Here is a 23,793-nt window from a genome sequence, read left to right on the forward strand (position 1 = left end):
ATTTAATTTGCTCTTTGCTAATCTCAACTCGGTGGTTTCAAATTTTACCTGTCAAGTCCGTGCCTGGTACAAGCATATGAGCATATTGAATTCGAAGCAAGAACAGCCCATTCAGCCTACTGTGTATACTGCATCACTCAATAAGATCATGGCTGATCCGACCAAATTCAATGTTCTGCTTAGCTTTGGTAACATTTCACCTCTTTACTTCCCCTCTACCAGAGGAAATTCTTCCTGAACCACAGCTTCTCCTCTGCCTTACAGGACAGAGCACTTGAGTGAAATCTCTCGAGTATTGAAAGGCCTAGATAGACTTTATATGGAGAAGATATTTCCAATAGTGGAAGAGTCTTCGAGTAGAGGACATAACCTCAGAACAGAGATGAGGAGAAATATCTTTAACCAGAGGATAGAGAATCTGTTGAGTTCATTCCCACAGACAGCTGTAGACGCTAGGTCATTGAGTATATTTAAAGCAGAAGTTGATAGGTTTGTGATTAGTCAGGGCGTAAAAGATTATGGGGAGAAAGCAGGAGAATGGGGTTGAAAGGGATAATACATCGGTCTTGATGGAACAGTGGAGAAGATTTAATGCTCCTACGTCTTATGGCCTTATGGAGTGTACTCAACATAAGTATGTGGTTCTCTGAAAATGGCATCACAGGGAAACGGAATGGTGAAGAAGGCTTGTCAACTTTGACAACTTCATTAGTCAGAAGTTGGAATGCTCTGTTGCAGTTGTACAAGATGTTGGAAAGGCCTCATTTGGAACATTGGGTTCAGTTTGGATCACCATGCTGTGGGAAAGATGCATTAAACTGGAAAAAGTCCAAAGGAGGACTTGAGGGAGAGAGGTTGAGCAGATTAGGAAGTTTTTCTTTGGAGTGTGGAAGAATGAGGGGCACAGATAGAGTGAATGCACACAGTCTTTTTCTCAAGATTAGGGAATGAAGAATTATTTAGAGGACAGGCAGAGGGGAATAAAGGAGATATTTAAGAAGAACATTAGTGGCAACTTTTTCACTCAACATGGTCCATATATGGAATGAGCTGCCGAAGTGGTAGAGGCTGGAACATTAGCAACATTTAAAAGGTACTTAGGTGCAAAGATAGGAAAAATTTGGAGGGATATGGGCCAAACCCAGGCAAATGAGAATAGCTTAGATGGGCATCTTGGTCGGTATGGACCAGTTGGACAGAAAGGCCTATTTCCGTGCTGTAAGACTCTATAACTTGATAACCTGGAGAACAAAGCCTTATTTTCCATCTGGGCACAGTCTAACTTCAGCTAATTTACACTTCCTTTCTTCCTTTCTGTATCAGAACTTGCCATTTGTGTGTGCTAATCATCTCCCTTATCTGTTCCCCCTTCTTTCATTTGTATTACTGGCCTGCATAGCACATCCCAGGAGGCCATCACCCTGACTTCAGTAAATTATCAGCAAAGCGTACATACAAAGCAGCTCAACATTGTGTTCAATAGCTGTCCATCAGTTCATCTCATTATTGACATTCCCTTTGGTCTGCCCTCCTCTGTCTCCCTACCACTTGGCCTAACCTGGTTTCTCTCTCTCTCTCAGTTCTGCTGGTATTTTCAACATGAAATTTTAAATCTTTCTCCGACCTGCTGAGCTTTTTGACACGTCCTGTTTTTCATTCAGTTTTCCTCACCTGCAGACCCATCAGTTCAGATTGGCAACATCTTCTCCACAGTCTTCCTCGGCACAAGGCTTAGCCCCTGCTCTAATTGCTTTATACTTATGACTGTGAGGCTAAGCACAGATCCAATGCCATATTTAAGTTTTCCGAAGACATCACTATCTCTGGCTGAATCAAAGGTAGTGACTGAGAACTGACTTGGATCTGCTTCAATTTGCCTACCGGCACAACAGACCCACGGCCATTTCACTGGTTCTTCACTGAACCCTGGATCATAAGGGCAGCAAAGATGCATGTATCAGGATGCTCTTTATCGATACAGCTTGGCATTCAATACTATCATCCCCTCAAAACTAATCAATAAGCTTCATGACCTTGGGCTCAATAGCTCCTTGTGCAGTTGGATCTTCAATTTTTTTCTCTTGCAGGCCCCAGTCAGTTTGAATTGGCAACAATATCTCCACCACAATCTTCATCAGCACAGATGCATCACAAGGCTATGTGCTTAGTCCTGGCTCTACTTACTTTACACTTATGACTGTGGCTAGTCACAGCTCCAATGCCATGTTTAAGATTGCTGACAGCACCACTGTCATTGGCTGAATCAAAGGTGGTGACAAATCAGCATATAGGAGAGGGAGATTGAAAATCTGGTTGAGTAGTGCCAGAACAACAACCTCTTTCTCAGTATCAGCAGGACCAAGGAGCTGATTATTCACAAGAAGGATGAAATTAGAGATCCATGAGCTAACTGCCATCAGGGTATCAGAGGTGGAGAGGGTCAGCAACTTTAAATTCTTTAGTATTAACATTTCAGAGGGTCTATGCCAGGCCCAGCCCATAATCGTAATTATGAATAAAACACAGCAATGCTTCTATTTCCTTAGGAGTTTGTGACGATTTGGCATATCATCTGAAACTTTGACTAACCTCCATAGATGTGTGGTGGAGAGTATATTGACTGGTTGCATCACAGCCTGGTATGGAAACACCAATGCCCTTGTTTGGAAAATCCTACAAAATGTAATGGAAATGGCCCAGTTCATCACCGGTATATCTCTCCCCACCATTGAGCTCATCTACAAGGAGTGATGTCACAGGAAAGCAACATCCATCATCAAGGACCCCCACCAACCAGACCATACTCTCTTCTTGTTGTTGCCATCGAGAAGAAAGTACAGAAGCCTCAGGACCTGCATCAGCAGGCTTAGGAATAGTTATTATCCCTCAACAATGAGGTTCTTGAACCAGAGGTGATAACTTCACTCAACTTCATTCACACCATCACTGATATCTCCCCACAACCTATGGACCTACTTTCAAGGTCTCTTCATCTCATATTCTCAGTATTTATTGCTTATTTATTGTTATTATTTATTTTTATCTCTTCCTTTTTTGTAATTGCACTATTTGTTGATTTTTTTTGCACATTGGTTGTTGTCCATCCTGTTGGGTATAGTCTTTCATTGATTTTATTGTGTTTCTTGTATTTATTGTGATTGTCCACAAGAAAATGAATCTGAGAGTTGTACATATATACTTTGATAATAAATTTACTTTGAACTTTGAACTCACTTAAATGCCATCCAGTCTACACTTGCTACAGTATACATTTAGCTCTAACTTCTTAAGCTTAAGTTCTACAATCAACGAAATGATTCCAAATGACTCACCACCTTTAGACTCTTGTCCATTCTCACCCAAGCCTGTTGAGCCAAAGCCTCTAACACTGGCCCACTCACACAATAGCCACTCTGCTTACAGTTTGTTTCTTTTTATTGGCCTTTGCTAAGTTACTAATAAACCAAATAATATTTTGCTTGGCAGAATAGTCCTGGTCACTTTTTAAACCTGGCATGTAAAGTCACTCACTCTATGATATCCCTCTCCACAGACCTGGCCTCAGGGACAGGTTTTTATACACTGGTTTTCCACTGTGTTGGTGCAGTCTTTCATTGATTTTATTATGTTTATTGGATTATTGTGTATGCCCACAAGAAACTGAATCTCCGAGTTGTATACACTGACATACATGTACTTTGGTAATAATTTCATTTGAACTTTGAACTTTGTTAAGGAGGAGGAGATATTACTTCTGATCTGCACAGATTGTGGACTTCCAATGAAAACGTCAAGGATCCAATTGCAGAGGGAGGTACAGATGATCAGATTTGGGAATTTGTTGGTTAGAACTGATTGTATGATAGTGTCGAACCCTCAGCTGTAAACAATAAGCAGCAGCCTGATGTTGGTATTGCTCTTTTGCAGGTGGTCCAAGGCAAGACAAGTTGTTTTTACCCCCATGAATATTAGAAATTCCTATTCCATATTCCTTTCTTCACCTTTTTCTGAAAGTTAAGCCCCAGTCTTCATGTGCCTATAATTCTCAAAATATAACTCCTTATACTAAATTAGATTTTGTTAATAAAACGCACACACAATTTGAAAAAAATCAACATGAAATTTGCATCCCTGGTATCATGACATGACATGTCTGCCATCTGTAGGGCCCTTCTCACAGCAGTTAGATCCAGTTTCATTTGTGTTACGTTCTCTCTAGAGCTTTGCTAGAGCAGATGTTTAACAAGTTTGTAGGTTCACTAATGCACTACAAGCCTTGTAATGTTAAGCAAATACTTTGGTTTGAAATTTAGCAGGCTGTGAAGCTTCTTGCATTTGCTTTGTGCAAACCCTGAAAACACAAATTCCAATTCATTTATTTGTTACATGTACAGTATATCAAAGTAGATAGTGAAATGTATCATTCATCTCAGGATGTGCTGGGGGCAGACATGGAATCTCCATAAAGCTCAGCAGAACAAAACAAGTAACAAAACAGCAACAGCAAAACAACTTTGCAAAAAACAGCAAAACAAAATAACTTTGTCTCTAACTTCCACCCTGCCCTTCAATTCACGTGGTCCATTTCTGACACCTCCCCCCCCATTTCTCGATCTCTCTACCTCCATCTCGGGGAGACTAGCTGTCAACAGACATCCTTTATTAGCCACGGTTATCTTGGCTCTACCCTCATCCGCATCTCCTCCATTTACCGAACACCTGTGCTCATTTCATCTTCACACCGCCTTAACAGTGATAGAGTTCCTCTTGTCCTCACTACCATCCCATGAGCCTCTGCATCCAACACATCATTCTCCACAACTTCCGCAATCTCCAAAGGGATCCTACCACCAAACATATCTTTACCTCCCCCTCCCCCAATACTTTTCACAGGAATTGCTTGCTCTATGATTCCTTTGTCCATTTGTCCATTTGTCCCTTCCCACTAATCTCCCTCCTGGCACTTATCCCTGTAAGTGGCCAAAGTGCTACACCTGCCCATTCACCTCCACTCAGGTCCCAAACAGTCCTTCCAGGTGAGGCAACAGTTCACCTGTGAATCTGCGGGGGTCACCTATTGTGTCCAGTGATCCTGATGCGGCCTCCTCAGCATTGGTGAGACTCGTCATAAATCAGGCATCTCCGCTCCATCCATCAAAACTGGAACTGCCCAGTGGCCAAACATTTTAATTCTGATTCACATTGGAGGAGCAACACATTATATTCCGTCTGGGTAGCCTCCGACCTGATGGCATGAATATCAATTTCTCCTTCCATTAAAAAAATCCTTCCCTCTTCCTGCTTCCTCTATTCCCCACTCTGGCCTCTCACCTCTTCTTCACCTGCTTATCATCTCCCCCAGGCCCCCTCCTCATTTTTTTTTAAATTGTAAAAGTTTATTTACACAAGAATTACGCAAAGTATAAACATTAAGTATTTGCAAGATAGTAAAAAAATTTCAATTTAAAACATGATTATTACTGTCTATAAAACAGCCAATTCCCTGGGGGCCTACGACTCCCAGAAATCCCCCACCATACCCATTGTGACTGCATTCTCCCTCTCCAAGGACAGTTGGGCCCTTGCAGAGCCCTTGACTTTCCTAGATGCATGAATGGGCATCTTGGGCAGGCCCAGGAGCAAGCCCACCCGTAGATCCTCCTTGCACCCCACCCCCTTCCGTACTGGGTCCCCGTATAGAAGGAACGCGGGGCTGAAGTGCAACCAGAACCTGAGCAGCAGCCCCTTCGGATACTCAAACAGGGGCTGCAGCCTCTCACACTCCATATAAGCATGGTACACTGACTCCTCCCGGCCACTGAATGGACAGGTGGACGGGGTGTCAGTGAACCTGCTTAAAGATTTGTTGCATGGTACTGCCCCATGCAACATCTTCCACCGCAGGTCCCCAATGTACAGGGGAAGGACACCTGCATAAAGAGATTTCCACTGGGGACCTCCACTGCCAGATGGTAAAACAGATCACCAAGTTGAGTCCGGTCGGCAGATGAAGGCAAGGAAGCGAAACGTACACAAGAGCAGCCCATACAAGTAACGCTTTGGAGTGGAAGGGCACGATGGGCATCCCTGCGATATGGCTCATGCTATGCAGGACCCTCTTCCACATGGTATCCCGGGGCCTGCATACGATGAGCATTTCCAGCCTATCACATGGAATCTCTCCACTTCCCCGAGCCTCCTCGACACCCACCATGAAAGGATGGGGACCAGTCCCCCTCACAGCTAGAGCACCGTCCCCCCACCGGCATAGGAGAACCCTGTCTGGATGAGACCAGATCCCATACCTTCACCAGCTCTCGGTAAAACAGAGGCAGTTCCTTCAAAGCTGATACTATCTGCTGGAAGCCACATGCTCTTCTGCAGGCAGTGTCCCTGGTGGAGAAAGTGCATCACCAGTGCATGCCATCTTGGGTGCTGGACTCTATACAGGTAACTCTGCAGGGTCTCGAGGCGGAGAGCTGCCAACTGGGTGTGCATGAACACCAATGACTGACCACCCTCTGTGATCGGAAGACTCAGGGCTGCAGCAGAGACCCAATGTCTCCAGTTATCTCAGAATTCCACCAGCCTGTTCTGGGTCCTGGAGACAAAAGCAGTGGGTGGTATTAAAGTATTCAGCCAGTACCATATCACGGAGGCGACCAGCTGATTCATAACCAACGCTGATCCCTGGTATGAGATTGCACGAAGAAGCCCTGACCAGTGTCCCAGCTGGACAGAGATCTTGGTCTGTAAATCCTGCCAGTTCACAGGCCAGGAATCCTCCATCGAGCTCAGGTAGGCCTCCAAACTGATGCTCCACGCAAAGGGTCTCAACCCCTCCAGTAGGGTGTCCTCCTGTCTCTAATTCACCAAGAGCACCGCACTCTTTTCCCAGTTGCCCCCTGTAGAGGACATGGCTGAGAAGATCTGCTGGCAGTCTCATATCCTCTGCAAGTCAACTGGGTCAGTGACCATGAGGAGGACGTCATCAGCATAAGCCGAAAGGATGACCATCATGTCTGGTTTGCGGAGATCCAATCCCATTAACTTCTGATGGAGAAGGCACAGGAATGGTTTCATGCAAACAAAGTACGACTGCCCAGACATGGAACACCCCTAACGCAACCCTCTCCCAAAGCACAAGGGCACCGTCAAAGACCCATTAACCTTAACAAGGCACTCTGCAGCAGTGTTCAACAATTAAACGCGGATCACAAAATACGGCCTGAGCCTGAACGTTTTCAGTGTTCCAAAAAGGCACTCGTGGTCCACCCTGTCAGAGGTTTTCTCTTGGTCAAGGGACAGAAAAGGTGACTGACAGATCAGCCTTTCAGCACAGGTAGATGAGGTCTCAGACAAGGTGGATATTGTTCTGATGGACCATCTGGCAGTGTGTAGGACTGATCAGGGTGGTCCACTTGAGCCAGCACAGAGCTCAGATGACTGGCCATTGCCCGGGTAAAGATCTTATACTCCGCACTAAGGAGAGATACTTGGTGCCAATTCCTTTGGCAACATTGATCCCCCTTCTTTGGCAGAAGGGCTATAACTGCTCTGCACCAAGAGAGGGGCATCTTACCTGTTGCCATGCCCCAATACTCTTGGATAATCAACCCCTAGGGTGTCCCAGAGGGCCCGGAGATATTCAACTGTCAACCCATGTAATCCCGGGGACCTGCTGGAGTTGAGGACACTGGTCAGCTCCTCCAAAGGTAGCAGGACTTCTCACAGCTCAGCACCTGCAAGGCTAACCCTTGGCAAGTCCTCCCCCAGAGCTCTGTGTGCATCCTCACTGCACGGGTCCGGTGAGAATAGGCCTCATAAAAGAAATGGACTTCCGAGACAATTCTCACTAAATCCATGACAGAGGAGCCATCCTCTGCCAGCAGTTCCACGAGCTGCCTGTGGACACCCCTCTCCTTTTCAAGAGAACAGAAGAAGGTCGAGGCATGGTCCAGATCCTGTAGCAACTGGATCCATGACTTCACACAAAATGCCTTGGGACCTCTCAAGCTGCAGGTGCCTCAGTTCCTCCTTCCTCTGGTACTCATCCCAGAGGGGCGGATCTCCATTGGTCGGCCGTAGCCAGGACTTCAAGTCGATCAGCTCCTTCTCAAGCTGATCGACCCCGGACGTCCGCTGCTTGGTCGACCCACGAGCATATTCCTGGCTGTGAGCCGACTGATCCCATTGTTCTTCCTGACAGGCCATTCAAAACTCACCGAACAAATCTTGGAGACAGGCATCATCCAGGAGCCAGATGTTGAAATGCCAGTACGTGGAACTCACTTGCGCAGGCAGCGCACTAAGCTCTGCCCACACCAGGTGATCTGAGCACGCAATCAGCTGCACGGTGGTGCCCGTCACTTGGGAGACATGAGACATGTGACCTGGAGATGAACAGTTGCTCAATCCGCGAGCCTCCACCCCCTCTATACCTCCTTGAGAAAGCTCAGAGGTCAGCGTGAAGGCTCTGCCATACATCAACTAATTCAGAGGATACAATCAACTCCCTTAACTTTCTTACCAAAGTTTGACTACTCTGAGGACCAGTGCAATCCCCCTCCTTGAGGGTACAATGGAGATCACATCCCAGGATAGTGCACTTGCTATGATCTATGGTCTCCAGCAACGTGGACACCTCTCGAAATGGACACACCTGCATTGGGCCAGGTTCTGGGGCGTACAGATTTACAAAATGCTCCAGCACACCATCCTGACACACGGTGAGGTGAAGCAGATGGCCTGGCACCAGTTCCTGAACTGCAATATCTCAGGGTGGAAGAAAGGTGCCAACAAGAATGGCCACCCTGTTGGAAGTGGAGCTGAGGTGGCTCATGTGGACAACTACTGTGCCCCCCCACCCCCCGTCATTCCAGGAGCCAGAAGCTCCATGCTCGTCAGCCCTTTACCTTTCCTACCCACCTCTCCAGCTTTTTCATTCTGCTGTCTTCCCCCTTCCTTTCTATTCTTGAAGGGTCTCAGCCCGAAACATCGACCGTTTATTCACTTCCATAGCTGCCGCCTGTCCTGCTGAGTTCCTCCAGTATTTTGTGTGAACAGCAAAACAAGCCTCTTTCCTCATCCCACCCCCGTACATGCGGACAGTCTTCCAATCCCAGGCCAGGCCTCTGGGCCTCTTGTCTCCAGTACCCAGAATTTGGCCATTGGGCTTTCACTTTGGACTTTCAGTCTAACTTCAGGCTTTGATCTTTGGTGTTGACCCCTAGCCTAGCTGGTGATGAGACCCTGAATTCCTAGCCTCAAACTCCAGTTATAGAAGGAAGTTAACAACACCCAAACCTTTAAATTTTGTGCTCAGCTTGTGTCACAGCAATGTACAGCAATGTTTGGCAATCTAACAATAAGGTCCAACTTTAAAAAATCTCCAGTATATGGTTTACTCACTTTAAATACTTTGCTGACTTCACCAGACTGGCGTGGCATTTGGGTATGAACCAGGTGCAGTGATGCAGAATGTAGGCACTTTATTGAGATGATTTTTAAGCTGTGAACTCAGACTAGCCATTCAACTGGAAAATTCCCAAGCAGGTCTGCCCTTAAAATGAGGATATAACTTCAGAAAAATATTATCTTTTTCATAAGAACATTGTTTTTCATTTAACATACACAAAATGCTGGAGGAACTCAGCAGGCCAGTTATTTATGGAAAAGAGTAAACAGATGACGTCTTGGGCCAAAATCCTTCATCAGGACTGCATATGTTGCATCTTCAAAGAGCTAGGCCATTGGAAAATATTTGGCCTTGGCCAGAAACATTGACTCTTTTCCATAGATGCTGCCCGGCCTGCTGAGTTCCTCCAGCATTTTTGTGTGTTGCTTGGATTTCCAGATTCCTGACTGTTTGGATTGCATCTGCAGATTCTCTCTTGCTTGTGATTGTTTATCATTTTCTTAGAAACTACTCCCTGATTGATGTCCATGATTAAAATTGTGGACAGATGCCCATCTCTTGAACCACTGTCAAGTTTGTCCCTAGGTTACTTGCTGGATGTGGGAAGGTTGGCGCTTTGTAGTTGGTCTGCCCTGCATGTGGCTTCGTGACTCCCTGTCATTCGAGTGTCAAAGCCTGGGAAGCAACTGGATCAGGCTTCGAAATGGCCAGGTTTGGAAACACCAATGCATAGGAATGGGAAAGTCCACAGAAAATGGTGGACACAGGCCACCTCATCACAGGCAAAGTCCTCCCCACCTTGCAGCCCATCTGCAAGGAGTGCCGCCAAGGAAAAACAGGATCCATCATCAAGGATAGCAACCACACAGGCCATGATCTCTTCTTGTTACTATCATTGGGAAGGTTCAGGAATAATTATTACCCTACAACCATCAGGCTCCTAAACTGGTGTGGATAACTTTACTCATCTCACACCTAAACAAATTTCTCAACCAGCAGTCTCACTTTTTGTCTTCTTTTCCATATTGGTTGTTTGTTTATGTAAAGTTTTTCATAAATTCTGTTGTATCCTCTTATTTTCCTGTAAGTAACTGCAAGAAAATGAATCTCAACGTAATATATGGTGAAATATACATACTTTGATAATAAATTTATTTTGACTTTGGATAGGAAACTCTTACATGTAACTCCCATATAATGACTTCAACTTTCTTTATCATCACTATTAGCTATGGAGTTCTGATGAAGGGGTTCAGCCTGAAATGTCATAGAAACATAAACATAGAAACCAACAGCTCATTACAGGCCCTTCGGCCCACAATGTTGTGCCATCACGTAATCTACTCTCGAAACTGCCTAGAATTCTTAAAAGACCCTAATGTATTCGCCTCTACCGCCTTTGCTGGCAGTGCATTCCATGCACCCACCACTCTTTGTGTGAAAAACTTACCTCTGACATCCCCTCTGTACCTACTTCCAAGCACCTCAAAACGATGCCTGCTCGTGTTAGCCATTTCAGCCCTGGGAAAAGCCTTTGGCTATCCAGACGACTGATGCCTCTCATCATCTTATACACCATCTATCAGGTCACCTCTCATCCTCTGTTGCTCCAAGGAGAAAAGGCCAAGTTCACCTCAACCTGTCGACTGGTTATTCCCCTGCAAAGATGCTCTTCTCTTGCCGAGTTCCTCAAACACTCTGTGTGTGTTGTTCAAGTTTTCCAGCATCTGCAGGATCCCTTGTGCTTCTCATCCTATTAATTTTCATTAGGTGCATCCACGCCTCATGCATCAATTAATTTAGGTAATAATACTTTTCACTTTCTAACTGTTAACGTTGAACATTAAAACAGAGAGCAGTAGAGCACATGAACAGGCCCTATGGCCCATGATGTCTGAGCTTAACATGATACCATTTTAAATTAATCCCTTCTACCTGCACATGATCCATATCCCTCCAGACATACATAATCCTGTCTCTGAGTAAAAACACTTTAAGTGCCGTCATCATATCAGCTTCCCTCGCTGTTCCTAGCAGCACATTCCAGTCACCTACCAGTATGTTCATGAAACTTAAGTAAGTAAATTAAAGTTTGATTATTATTCAACCATACATGAATATCCATGAATATAGCCAAACAAAACAATGTTCCTCTGGGGCCAAGATGCAAAGCACAGTACCAACAGTCATGCACGACTCAAGCCACATATAGCACATATAAGATAGCAGTAAATATACAGTCACACAGAAAAATATAATATAGCTCATGTCCTGCAGATTGATGTTGCATGGATATTTGTCACCAAGGACAAGTTCTCAGCATCTGCAGATAAAGGCACGCATACAATCTACCTAGTCTTCCACTGAGCAAACACTGGAGAGCAGCATTGATGGGAGGTGCCAGCTCCCAATCCAGCATGGATACCGTGTCGTAGCGCCTCCAGTACCTCCTCTGCTGGGCAGCTGCAACAGGCGAGCCCGTGACATGAGGCCATGCAGCTCCCCCGCCTTTGGCCTCTCCAATACACCAGTGAACCAGACTTGCATTATTCTACATTCCCAATGTCCAACAGGGCTTTGTCTTGCAGATTTTAACATACATAGAACATAGAAATTTACAGCACATTACAGGCCCTTCAGCCCACAATGCTGTGCCAACAATGTAACCTACTCTAGAAACCGCCTAGAATTTCCCTAGCACATAGCCCTCTGTTTTTCCAAGCTCCATGTACCTATCTAAGAGGTTTTTAAAAGATCCTAATGTATTCACTTTTATCACCACCGTCGCTGGCGGCGCATTCCATGCACCCACCACTCTCTGTGTAAAAAACTTACCTCTGACATCTCCCTTGTACCTTCTTCCAAGCACCTTAAAACTGTGCCCCCCCTTGTATTTCACGGTTTTTGGATGGTTCCCTTATGTCTTTTGAACAATTATCTAATAAATATAATTTATCAAGAATACATTTTTTTAGATATCTACAAGTTAGAAACTTCCTAAGTACTATACTTTCTTCCTTTCCAATGCTTCCTCCTACATATATTTTAGATACTATAATTAACCTTAATCCATGTCAGAAAGGTGCATCGGCTATGATTTATAATATTATTATGAAACTTAGGAAAGCTCCATTTGATAAGATTAGGATAGATTGGGAACAGGAATTGGGTTCTATCATTTCTGTGGATGACTGGGGGCAGATTTTACAATTAGTCAATACTTCCTCTATCTGTGCTAAACATTCCCTAATTCAATTTAAAGTTGTTCATAGAGCACATATGTCCAAAGATAAATTAGCTCGTTTTTATTCTCATATTAATCCTTTTTGTGATAGATGTGCGGGGCAGATAGCCTCTTTAGCTAATATGTTTTGGTCTTGTCCTACTCTGGAAACTTTTTGGAGAGACATTTTTAATATTACCTCAAAGGTATTGAATATAGATATTTCTCCTCACCCTATTACTGCTATCTTTGGATTACCTAAAATTTCCAGTAATCTTTCTCCTTCAGCCCGTAGAATGATTGCATTTCTTACTTTAATGGTGAAAAGATGTATTTTACAACATTGGAAAGAGCTTAATGCTCCAACTACCTTTTTTTGGTTTTCTCAGACGATATTATGCTTGAATTTGGAGAAAATTAGAAGCAATCTCTATGATTCCTCACTTAAATTTGAACAGACCTGGAGATCTTTTATTCAATATTTTCATTTAATGTAATTTTTTTTTCTTCTCTTTTTTGCTCCATATTTATATTCCCTTCTTGTTTGTTTTTTACTGTTTTTAATGGAGGTCGGGTTTGAGGTCGTGATTTTAAGTTCTTCAACTCTACTTGGTTGCAAGTTAGCCCATTGCTTTGCTTTGCTTTTAGTTTAGTTGCACGGTGGGTATTTTTGGGGAGGTTTTTTGGGGTTTTTTTTTCCTTTTTTCTCTATTGATATATATATATATAAACATTAGTATACTATTATGTTACCTTATTATGTTATGTTTAAATTACATTGTTTGTATCATTTTTTTATCTGTATTAATATCTCCTGTAATTTTATTATATTCTAACAGTGTATTAGTGCCTATAAGGCTTACCTTTTTGTACACTTATTCAATAAAAAGATTTAAAAAGAAAGAAAGAAAACTATGCCCCCTCATATTAGCCATTTCATCCCTGGGAGAAAGTCTCTGGCTTTCCACATGATCAATGTCCCTCATAATCTTATACACCTCTATCAGGTCACCTCTCACCCTCCGTCGCTCCTGGGAGAAAAGGCCAAGTTCACTCAACCTATTCTCATAAGGTACACCCTCCAATCCAGGCAACGTCTTTGTAAATCTCCTCTGCACTCTCTCTATAGTATCCACATCCTTCCTGTAGTGTGGTGACCAGAAGTGAACACGTTCTCCAAGTGGGGTCTGACCAAGGTCTTATGTAGCTGTAACATCACCTCAGGCTCTAGAAGTCAGTCGTACGGTGATGAATGCCAACACATCATACATCTTCTTAACTTGCACAGCAGATTTGAGTGTCCTATCGACACGGTCCCCAAGATCTCTCAAATCTTCCACACTGCCAAGAGCCTTACCATTTATATTATCTTCTTTAAACATTCCCTCTCTCACTTTGAAGCTAAGCCCTCCAGTAATTTACATTTTTCTACTGGGCAAATGACTCCAACTATTTACCCTCTCGTATCTCTCATGACTTTTAAACTTCTTTCATGTTCCAGTCCTCCAGAGAAAACAATCCAAGTTTGTCCAATCTCTCCTTATAGCTCGTACGCTCTATGTAAATAAATATCTGCTTGATTCTGGATCTATTGGTGAATAAAATATAGATGTCGTGCAACTTGATTCATAAACAGATAGGTATGATTTTCTGGTAACACCCACAAAGATGCTGGTGAATGCAGCAGACCAGGCAGCATCTATAGGAAGAGGTACAGTCAACGTTTTGGGCTGAGACCCTTCGTCAGGACTTCACCAGCATTTTTTATGGGTGTTGCTTGAATTTCCAGCATCTGCAGATTTCCTTGTGTTTGAGGTATAATTTTCTTCTTTTTTTTTTACTTTTTATTAACTCACACTAATGTGAACAAATAAAATTATATTGATATGGAAGTGAATGGTCCATGAACATCGACAATAATTATTAAAATGAGACCACACAATGTCCTCATAAACTCCTGAAGACATGGATGGTCTAGCTCTTTGAAGAGGCAACATAGGCAGGACCATCATCATCATCATGGGCTGTGTTATATGACATAGGCGATGATGTCTTTATGACCATGATTGTTCTTGGCAGAGTTTTCTACAGAAGTGATTTGCCATTGCTTTCTCCTGGGCAGGGTCTTTACAAGACGGTTGACCCCAGCCATTATCAATTCTCTTCAGAGGTTGTCTGCCTGACATCAGTAGTCACATAACTGGAACTTATGATATGCACCAGCAGCTCATATGAGCATCCACAACTTGCTCTCCTGGCTTCAGGTGACCCTGATGGGAGAGCTAAGCAGGTGATGCACCTTGCCTAAGGCAGACCTGCAGGCTAGCGGAGGGAAGGAGCATCCTACTCTTCCCTTGGTAGAGCCATATCTCCACCCTGCCAACCAAATAGGCAGGATGAAGGAGCTGAGTTGGCCAATGAAAAATTAGAATACTTTCATTTTTAATAAAACTCATTTAAAGTAAATTCTGAAGCTATTATCTTTATGTGATGGGTACAGCATTATAAACAGAGGACTCTAAGTATCATACTGGCAGTGAAATGCTTAGTACCTATTTTCTCCTTGAGTTATGAGTGGCATATTTGAACATTAGCTCGTAGTACAGAACATATTTGAGGCTAAATGTATAAGGCAAAATAATGAAAATGTGTTGGAGACAGGGATTTGTCTATTGTTGCTAGCGACTATCAGTGGACAAATACTGATAGTCCCTAGAAACTTTGAACAGTGTCATTGTTTCTTTATTGTCTAATAAATTTAGCCAATGGGACCTTGCATTGATATGTCATTCTAACCGTGGCAATGGTTTATCGCCATGAATGGGCATTGGAGCATCAGCTGTCACATTTTTGAAACTCTCCTCATGTCCAGTTGAAGGTAATGTGGATTTAATATGCACAGATATAGTAACGTTATATCTGATCGAGGGACGACCTGCCCTGCAACCATAACTTAATTTGAACAGACTATTTAAAGGAATCCTTTAATCCCGTGACAGTTTTCAACTGATGTTTTTCAAACATTTGGTATCCAATGGCTCTAACCGGTCTTCTCTTCTTTCTCCTTGTTTCTTATTTATGTTCTTAGTCCAACATTCATTAATGACCTTGTTACTTACAAATTGCTTTTAAATTTGACAAGCCAAAATGAACAAAATATCTGGAAGCCATTATAATACCAGAGCAGACAAAGCACTTGAAAATACTTATTCTATTGGTAGGCCATTCCAGTACCTCACTTTGTTCCATTGGCTTCGGCACTAGATATCAGAGCCACTAACAATGGCTGTAGTCATAAAACTTTGGGAAATATGGACAAGTATATAGAACAGGGCTATATCAAAAAGGCAGGGTAGGAGGGCCATACTCTAGATCAAATATTTTGTAACAGCAGCAGTGAATAGATTTCTACTACACTTGTCTTTAAAGTCTATAAATCGGGAGCAGATGAATTCACAGATTCATGGAACATAATATACTGACCTTTCAGCTCACGGTACAAATATCTACTCTTTGTAAGAGGTATTCAATGAGACCCACAAGTCTTTCCCTACCACTTGTTAAAATGTCTCATCTCTAATAAGACCATAACACATAAGATCAGAATTAAGCCATTTGGCCCACTGAGTTTGCTCCACCATTCCATCATAGCTGACTTATTATCCCTCTCAGCTCCATTCTCCTGACTTCTTCCCTTAACCTTTGGCCCACTTACTAATCAAGAATCTGTCAACCTCCACATTAAAGTTCCCAATAACTTGGCTTCCAAAGCAGTCTGAAGCAACAAATTACACAGATTCACCAACCTTTGGCTAAAGAAATTCCTCCACATCTCTGATCTAAAGGGACGTCCGTTATCCTGTGGCTGTACCCTCTGGTTCAAGACTTCCCCTCCCCCTCGCTATTGGAACCATCCTCTCCAAATCCACTCTGTCTAGGCCTTTCATTATTCAATAGGTATCAATGAAATCTTCTTCCCCCCCACCCCCCAATTCTTTTAAACTTCAGTGATTGCGGGCCCAGAGCCATCAAGTACTCCTCATATGTTAACCCATTCATTCCAGGGATCATTCTCGTGAACCTCCTCTGGACTCTCTCCAAAGATAGCTCATCCATTATTAGAAAAGGGGCCCAAAACTACTCACAATATTCCAAGTAATACCCCTTTGAAAGCTACCATTGGATCTGCTGGCCCTATGTTTTAGAGCAGTATATTCCCAAATCTTTACCACTCATTGCATTTCCTTCCCTCGCCACTCCATCTCTCAGGTTTAGCTCTGCTTTCTCAATAAGTCAGAGATCCAGAAACTAAATGTGTCACAAAGCTTACCCAGTGCTGTCCGGGCAGGAGTTGCGTCTTTTTTGATCCAGAATGAGACCCAGGAGAGGACAACTGTCAATATGCATGGTATGTAGGTCTGAATCGTGAAATATCCCATTCTTCTGCTTAAGTCGAAGTAGACTGTCATGACGACATATTCCCCTGATTAAGAGAAAAACGGTACGTTAATGTCATGTTCAGTTGATGATGTGCTAAAATCAATGTTCCTGAGCTGGATGAACGGAGCACAAGTTCAAATCAATGCAGTAGCACACTGACCTTCTTTCCCCTAATCACTTTCTATCCAATCATTAATAATGCAATAAGTTTTCAAATTTAACTCCTATTGACTTTAGCGGAGTTTAAGTTGAATCTGAGGGGAGAGCCACTTCAGTCAGAGGATGGTGTGAGTGTGGAATGAGCTGACAGCAATAGTGCTAGATGTGGGTTCAATTGTAACGTTTAGGAGAAGTTTGGATAGGTACATGGATGAGAGAGGTATAGTGAACAATGGTCTGGATGTAGGTAGATGGACCTAAGCAGAAAACCAGATTGGCATAGACTACTTGGGCTATTTCTCTGTTGTAGTGCTCTATGGTTCTACCTTTATATTTATAGCCACTGGTTTTGAGCTGTTTCACAAATGGAAATTAGTCTGCTGTTAAAAGGGCTGAATGTGCAAAGCTATAATATAGACAATAGACAATAGGTGCAGGAGTAGGCCATTCGGCCCTTTGAGCCAGCACCACCATTCACTGTGATCATGGCTGATCATCCACATTCAGTATCCAGTTCCTGCCTTATCCTCATAACCTTTGATTCCGCTACCTTTAAGAGCTCTATCCATCTCTTTTTTGAAAGCATCCAGAGACTTGGCCTCCACTGTCTTCTAGGGCAGAGCATTCCACATATCCACCACATAATATGCACTTAATGAATTCCAATTATACAAAGCTAAATTTCAAAAGCTGAGCTTGACATGTGCACATTACCATGTTAGATGTTAGAGTGTATTTCTGCTACTTTACCCTCTCTCTGCTGAAAGACAATGTCATTAAGAAAATTGTACCTCAGTACTCATCTGCAGTGTCAGTTTAGATTTGAACCCACAAACATATGGCACAGAGGCAAGAGTGATGAGAATTTGGAACTTGTTATCACAAAGAATCTTTGAGAGAAAATGAATAAATTAAACTTGGGAAAATCCAGACAAACACATAGGCAAAAGGAATGGGGATTATTATTAAGGAAGGATAGGAGGGCCATAAATCATTGAGAAATGGTTGGACAATTTTGTAATTTTATGTAAACATGAATAGGTGGTCATAAATCTTGCTCTTTGCACAACAGTGGAGAATAATTATAAAAATTATCCTCTATCTCACTGGAAATGCCCTGTCATCAGATAATCATTCTGATGTGTTTGGCATTCTATTATGTTATTTTATTGCAAAGGCTTTAAATTATTATGTTCATTTGGCCTATGACACTAAACACAACGCATGACATCCAATGTGATTATAACAAGCATATGAATGGATACAGGGCTGAAGGCCTAAATGGGAAAACAATGCAGAGAAGAAAAAAGCCAAGTATAACCATGGGACAGCAAAGGCTGGAGAAATGTCATTTAAGAAGTGTGAAAGGATTAAAGGATTAGTTCAATTAATAAAACTTGAAATTAAACTGGAGAAGGTCTTAGATTTGTCATACCTCAGTGAGGTGTAAAATTATTTTTGATATCTGTGCATAATAAATCCACATTACAATTGACTTGACAGGTCTTTAGACAGAGACAGATTTTCTACATTGCAACAATTGGTGTTCCAGCACATTATTGTGGCAGGAATATATTATTAGAAGCACTGCAGTTTGAATGATATTCCAGTGCAACAATTTTCTGCTTAATTGCTCACATATTAAAGAATCAATGATACTGTTACTAAACAACATATGGTCTTAAACCCGCTTCAACAAAGAGCAACAAGATGAAAGACCTGTTGACATATTGCATGACTCTATTTTGTTTTTCTGAATCTGCCATTCCATCGTGTCAGGTTATTATCCCTCTCAATTCCATCTCTTGCCTTCTCCCCCAGATCTTTAGCAACCTTACTAATAAAGAACTTAGCAACCCCTGCTTAAAATACACCTGATGACTTGGTTCCACAGCTGTCTGTGGCAATGAATTCCACATATTAGAAACATAGAAACATAGAAAATAGGTGCAGGAGTAGGCCATTCGGCCCTTCGAGCCTGCACCGCCATTTATTATGATCATGGCTGATCATCCAACTCAGAACCTCGCCCCAGCCTTCCCTCCATACCCCCAATCCTCGTAGCCACAAGGGCCCTCTTAAATATAGCCAATGAACTGGCCTCAACTGTTTCCTGTGGCAGAGAATTCCACAGATTCACCACTCTCTGTGTGAAGAAGTTTTTCCTAATCTCGGTCCTAAAAGGCTTCCCCTTTATCCTCAAACTGTGACCCCTTGTTCTGGACTTCCCCAACATCGGGAACAATCTTCCTGCATCTAGCCTGTCCAATCCCTTTAGGATTTTATACGTTTCAATCAGATCCCCCCTCAATCTTCTAAATTCCAACGAGTACAAGCCCAGTTCATCCAGTCTTTTTTCACATGAAAGTCCTGCCATCCCAGGAATCGATCTGGTGAACCTTCTTTGTACTCCCTCTATGGCAAGGATGTCTTTCCTCAGATTAGGGGACCAAAACTGCACACAATACTCCAGGTGTGGTCTCACCAAGGCCTTGTACAACTGCAGTAGTACCTCCCTGCTCCTGTACTCGAATCCTCTCGCTATAAATGCCAGCATACCATTCGCCTTTTTCACCGCCTGCTGTACCTGCATGCCCACTTTCAATGACTGGTGTATAATGACACTCATGTCTCGTTGCACCTCCCCTTTTCCTAATCGGCCACAGATGATAATCTGTTTTCCTATTTTTGCCACCAAAGTGGATAACTTCACATTTATCCACATTAAATTGCATCTGCCATGAATTTACCCGCTCACCCAACCTATCCAAGTCACTCTGCATCCTCTTAGCATCCTCCTCACAGGTAACACTGCCACCCAGCTTCCTGTCATCCGCAAACTTGGAGATGCTGCATTTAATTCCCTCATCCAAGTCATTAATATATATTGTAAACAACTGGGGTCCCAGCACTGAGCCTTGCGGTACCCCACTAGTCACCGCCTGCCATTCTGAAAAGGTCTTGTTTATTCCCACTCTTTGCTTCCTGTCTGCTAACCAATTCTTCATCCACATCAATACCTTACCCCCAATACCATGTGCTTTAAATTTGCACACTAATCTCCTGTGTGGGTCCTGTCAAAAGCCTTTTGAAAATCCAAATATACCACATCCACTGGTTCTCCCTTATCCACTCTACTAGTTACATCCTCAAAAAATTCTATGAGATTCGTCAGACATGATTTTCCCTTCACAAATCCATGCTGACTTTGTCCGATGATTTCACCGCTTTCCAAATGTGCTGTTATCACATCTTTGATAACTGACTCCAGCAGTTTCCCCACCACCGACATTAGGCTAACCGGTCTATAATTCCCCGGTTTCTCTCTCCCTCCTTTTTTAAAAAGTGGGGTTACATTAGCCACCCTCCAATCCTCAGGAACTAGTCCAGAATCTAACGAGTTTTGAAAAATTATCACTAATGCATCCACTATTTCTTGGGCTACTTCCTTAAGCGCTCTAGGATGCAGACCATCTGGCCCTGGGGATTTATCTGCCTTCAATCCCTTCAATTTACCTAACACCACTTCCCTACTAACAAGTATTTCGCTCAGTTCCTCCATCTCACTGGACCCTCTGTCCCCTACTATTTCTGGATGATTATTTATGTCCTCCTTAGTGAAGACAGAACCAAAGTAATTATTCAATTGGTCTGCCATGTCCTTGCTCCCCATAATCAATTCACCTGTTTCTGTCTGTAGGGGACCTACATTTGTCTTTACCAGTCTTTTCCTTTTTACATATCTATAAAAGCTTTTACAGTCAGTTTTTATGTTCCCTGCCAGTTTTCTCTCATAATCTTTTTTCCCCTTCCTAATTAAGCCCTTTGTCCTCCTATGCTGAACTCTGAATTTCTCCCAGTCCTCAGGTGAGCCACTTTCTCTGGCTAATTTGTATGCTTCTTCTTTGGAATTGATACTATCCCTAATTTCTCTTGTCAGCCACGGGTGCACTACCTTCCTTGATTTATTCTTTTGCCAAACTGGGATGAACAATTGTTGTAGTTCGTCCATGCAACCTTTAAATGCTTGCCATTGCATATCCACCGTCAATTCTTTAAGTGTCATTTGCCAGTCTATCTTAGCTAATTCACGTCTCATACCTTCAAAGTTACCCCTCTTTAAGTTCAGAACCTTTGTTTCTGAATTAACTATGTCACTCTCCATCTTAATGAAGAATTCCACCATATTATGGTCACTCTTACCCAAGGGGCCTCTCACGACAAGATTGCTAATTAACCCTTCCTCATTGCTCAAAACCCAGTCCAGAATAGCCTGTTCTCTAGTTGGTTCCTCGACATGTTGGTTCAAAAAACCATCCCGCATACATTCCAAGAAATCCTCTTCCTCAGCACCTTTACCAATTTGGTTCACCCAATCTACATGTAGATTGAAGTCACCCATTATAACTGCTGTTCCTTTATTGCACACATTTCTAATTTCCTGTTTAATACCATCTCCGACCTCACTACTACTGTTAGGTGGCCTGTACACAATTCCCACCAGCGTCTTCTGCCCCTTAGTGTTACGCAGCTCTACCCATATCGATTCCACATCTTCCCGGCTTATGTCCTTCCTTTCTATTGCGTTAGTCTCTTCTTTAACCAGCAACGCCACCCCACCTCCCCTTCCTTCATGTCTATCCCTCCTGAATATTGAATATCCCTGAAAGTTGAGCTCCCATCCTTGGTCACCCTGGAGCCATGTCTCTGTGATCCCAACTATATCATAATCATTAATAACAATCTGCACTTTCAATTCATCCACCTTATTACGAATGCTCCTTGCATTGACACACAAAGCCTTCAGGCGCTCTTTTACAACTCTCTTAGCCCTTATACAATTATGTTGAAAAGTGGCCCTTTTTAATGCTTGCCCTGGATTTGTCGGCCTGCCACTTTTACTCTTCTCCTTAGTACGTTTTGCTTCTACCCTCACTTTACACCCCTCTGTCTCTCTGCACTGGTTCCCATCCCCCTGTTGTGAACTAACCTCCTCACGCCTAGCCTCTTTAATTTGATTCCCACTCCCCAACCATTCTAGTTTAAAGTCACCTCAGTAGCCCTCGCTAATCTCCCTGCCAGCATATTGGTCCCCCTAGGATTCAAGTGTAACCTGTCCTTTTTGTACAGGTCACGCCTGCGCCAAAAGAGGTCCCAATGATCAAAAAACTTGAATCCCTGCCCCCTGCTCCAATCCCTCAGCCACGCATTTATCCTCCACCTCATCGCATTCCTACTCTCACTGTCGCGTGGCACAGGCAGTAATCCCGAGATTACTACCTTTGCGGTCCTTTTTCTCAACTCCCTTCCTAGCTCCCTATATTCTCCTTTCAGGACCTCATCCCTTTTCCTACCTATGTCATTGGTACCTATATGTACCACGACCTCTGGCTAAAAAAGTAATCCTCTTTAAGTGAATAAAATACATGCCACTCTTATGAGGAAGAGCACGGGATATTTTCCAAAACATGAGAGTTCTACAGAAACTGGAAATCTTGAGAAACACGTATAAAATGCTGAAGGAATTCAGCATATCAGGCAGCACCTTTTCAGGGGCAAGAGCGTTCACCAAGATTAAGGTTTTGGCCTAAAACGTCAACAATATTTTTTCAATATTCCCTCAGCCATCAGTATCACTGAAACAGAATGGTTGACCATCACTCCATTGCCATTTCAGCGATAATGTCATGTAGCATTGGCTGTTGGACTCCCTACTTCTAAAGCATTTTATTGGCTGTAGAGTACTTTAGACCATGAAACCATAAGGAATAGGAGTGGAATTAGGCCATCTGGCTATTCGAGTCTTCTCCACCATTCAATCATGGCTGATCCCTTTTTTCTTCTTTTCCTCAACTCCAATTTCCAGCCTTCTCCCCATAACCTTTAATGCCATGTCCAATCAAGAACCTATCGATCTCTGCCTTAAATACACCCAATGACCTGGCCTCCGCAGCTGCCCGTGGCAACAAATTCCACAAATTCACCACCCTCTGGCTAAAGAAATTTCTTCGCATCTCTGTATTGAAAGGGCGCCCCTCTATCCTGAGGCTGTGCCCTCTTGTCCTAGATTCTCCCACTATGGGAAACATCCTTTCCACATCTATTCTGTCTAGGCCTTTCAACATTCGAAAGGTTTCAATGAGATCCCCCCTCATCCTTCTGAATTCCAGCGAGTACAGACCCAAAGCCATCAAACATTCCTCATATGATAACCCTTCTATTCCTGGAATCATCCTTCTGAACCTCCTCTGGACCCTCTCCAATGCCAGTATATCTTTTCTCAGATGAGCAGCCCAAACCTGTTCACAATACACAAGGTGAGGCCTCACCAGTGCCTTATAAAGCCTCAGCATCACATCCTTACTCCTGTATTCTAGACCTCTTGAAATGATTGCTAACTTTGCATTTGCCTTCCTCACCACCAACTCAACTTGCAAGTTAAACCTTGGGTGCAGCTAAATCATTAAAGGCACAAGATCCGTGTCACAGAGAATCAATTTATTAAGAATGACATATGTTGTGAAATTTGGTGCTTTGAGGCATCATTCCACTG

General features: G+C 43.0%; 1 protein-coding gene across 3 annotated transcripts in view; it reads right to left on the reverse strand.

Moving 5' to 3' along the window:
* gabrg3 (gamma-aminobutyric acid type A receptor subunit gamma3) overlaps window positions 1-23,793 on the reverse strand; it is a 775,666-nt gene that overhangs the window by 59,640 nt on the left and 692,233 nt on the right. For all 3 annotated transcript variants that reach the window (XM_072264242.1, XM_072264244.1, XM_072264243.1), the window contains one exon: window positions 16,972-17,124. In XM_072264242.1, the coding sequence (XP_072120343.1) occupies window positions 16,972-17,124 (153 nt within the window). The remainder of the gene's footprint in view (window positions 1-16,971; window positions 17,125-23,793) is intronic.

The sequence above is a fragment of the Mobula birostris genome, chromosome 7 (assembly GCF_030028105.1).
Source record: "Mobula birostris isolate sMobBir1 chromosome 7, sMobBir1.hap1, whole genome shotgun sequence".
In the NCBI taxonomy this organism is placed as follows: Eukaryota; Metazoa; Chordata; class Chondrichthyes; order Myliobatiformes; family Myliobatidae; genus Mobula; species Mobula birostris.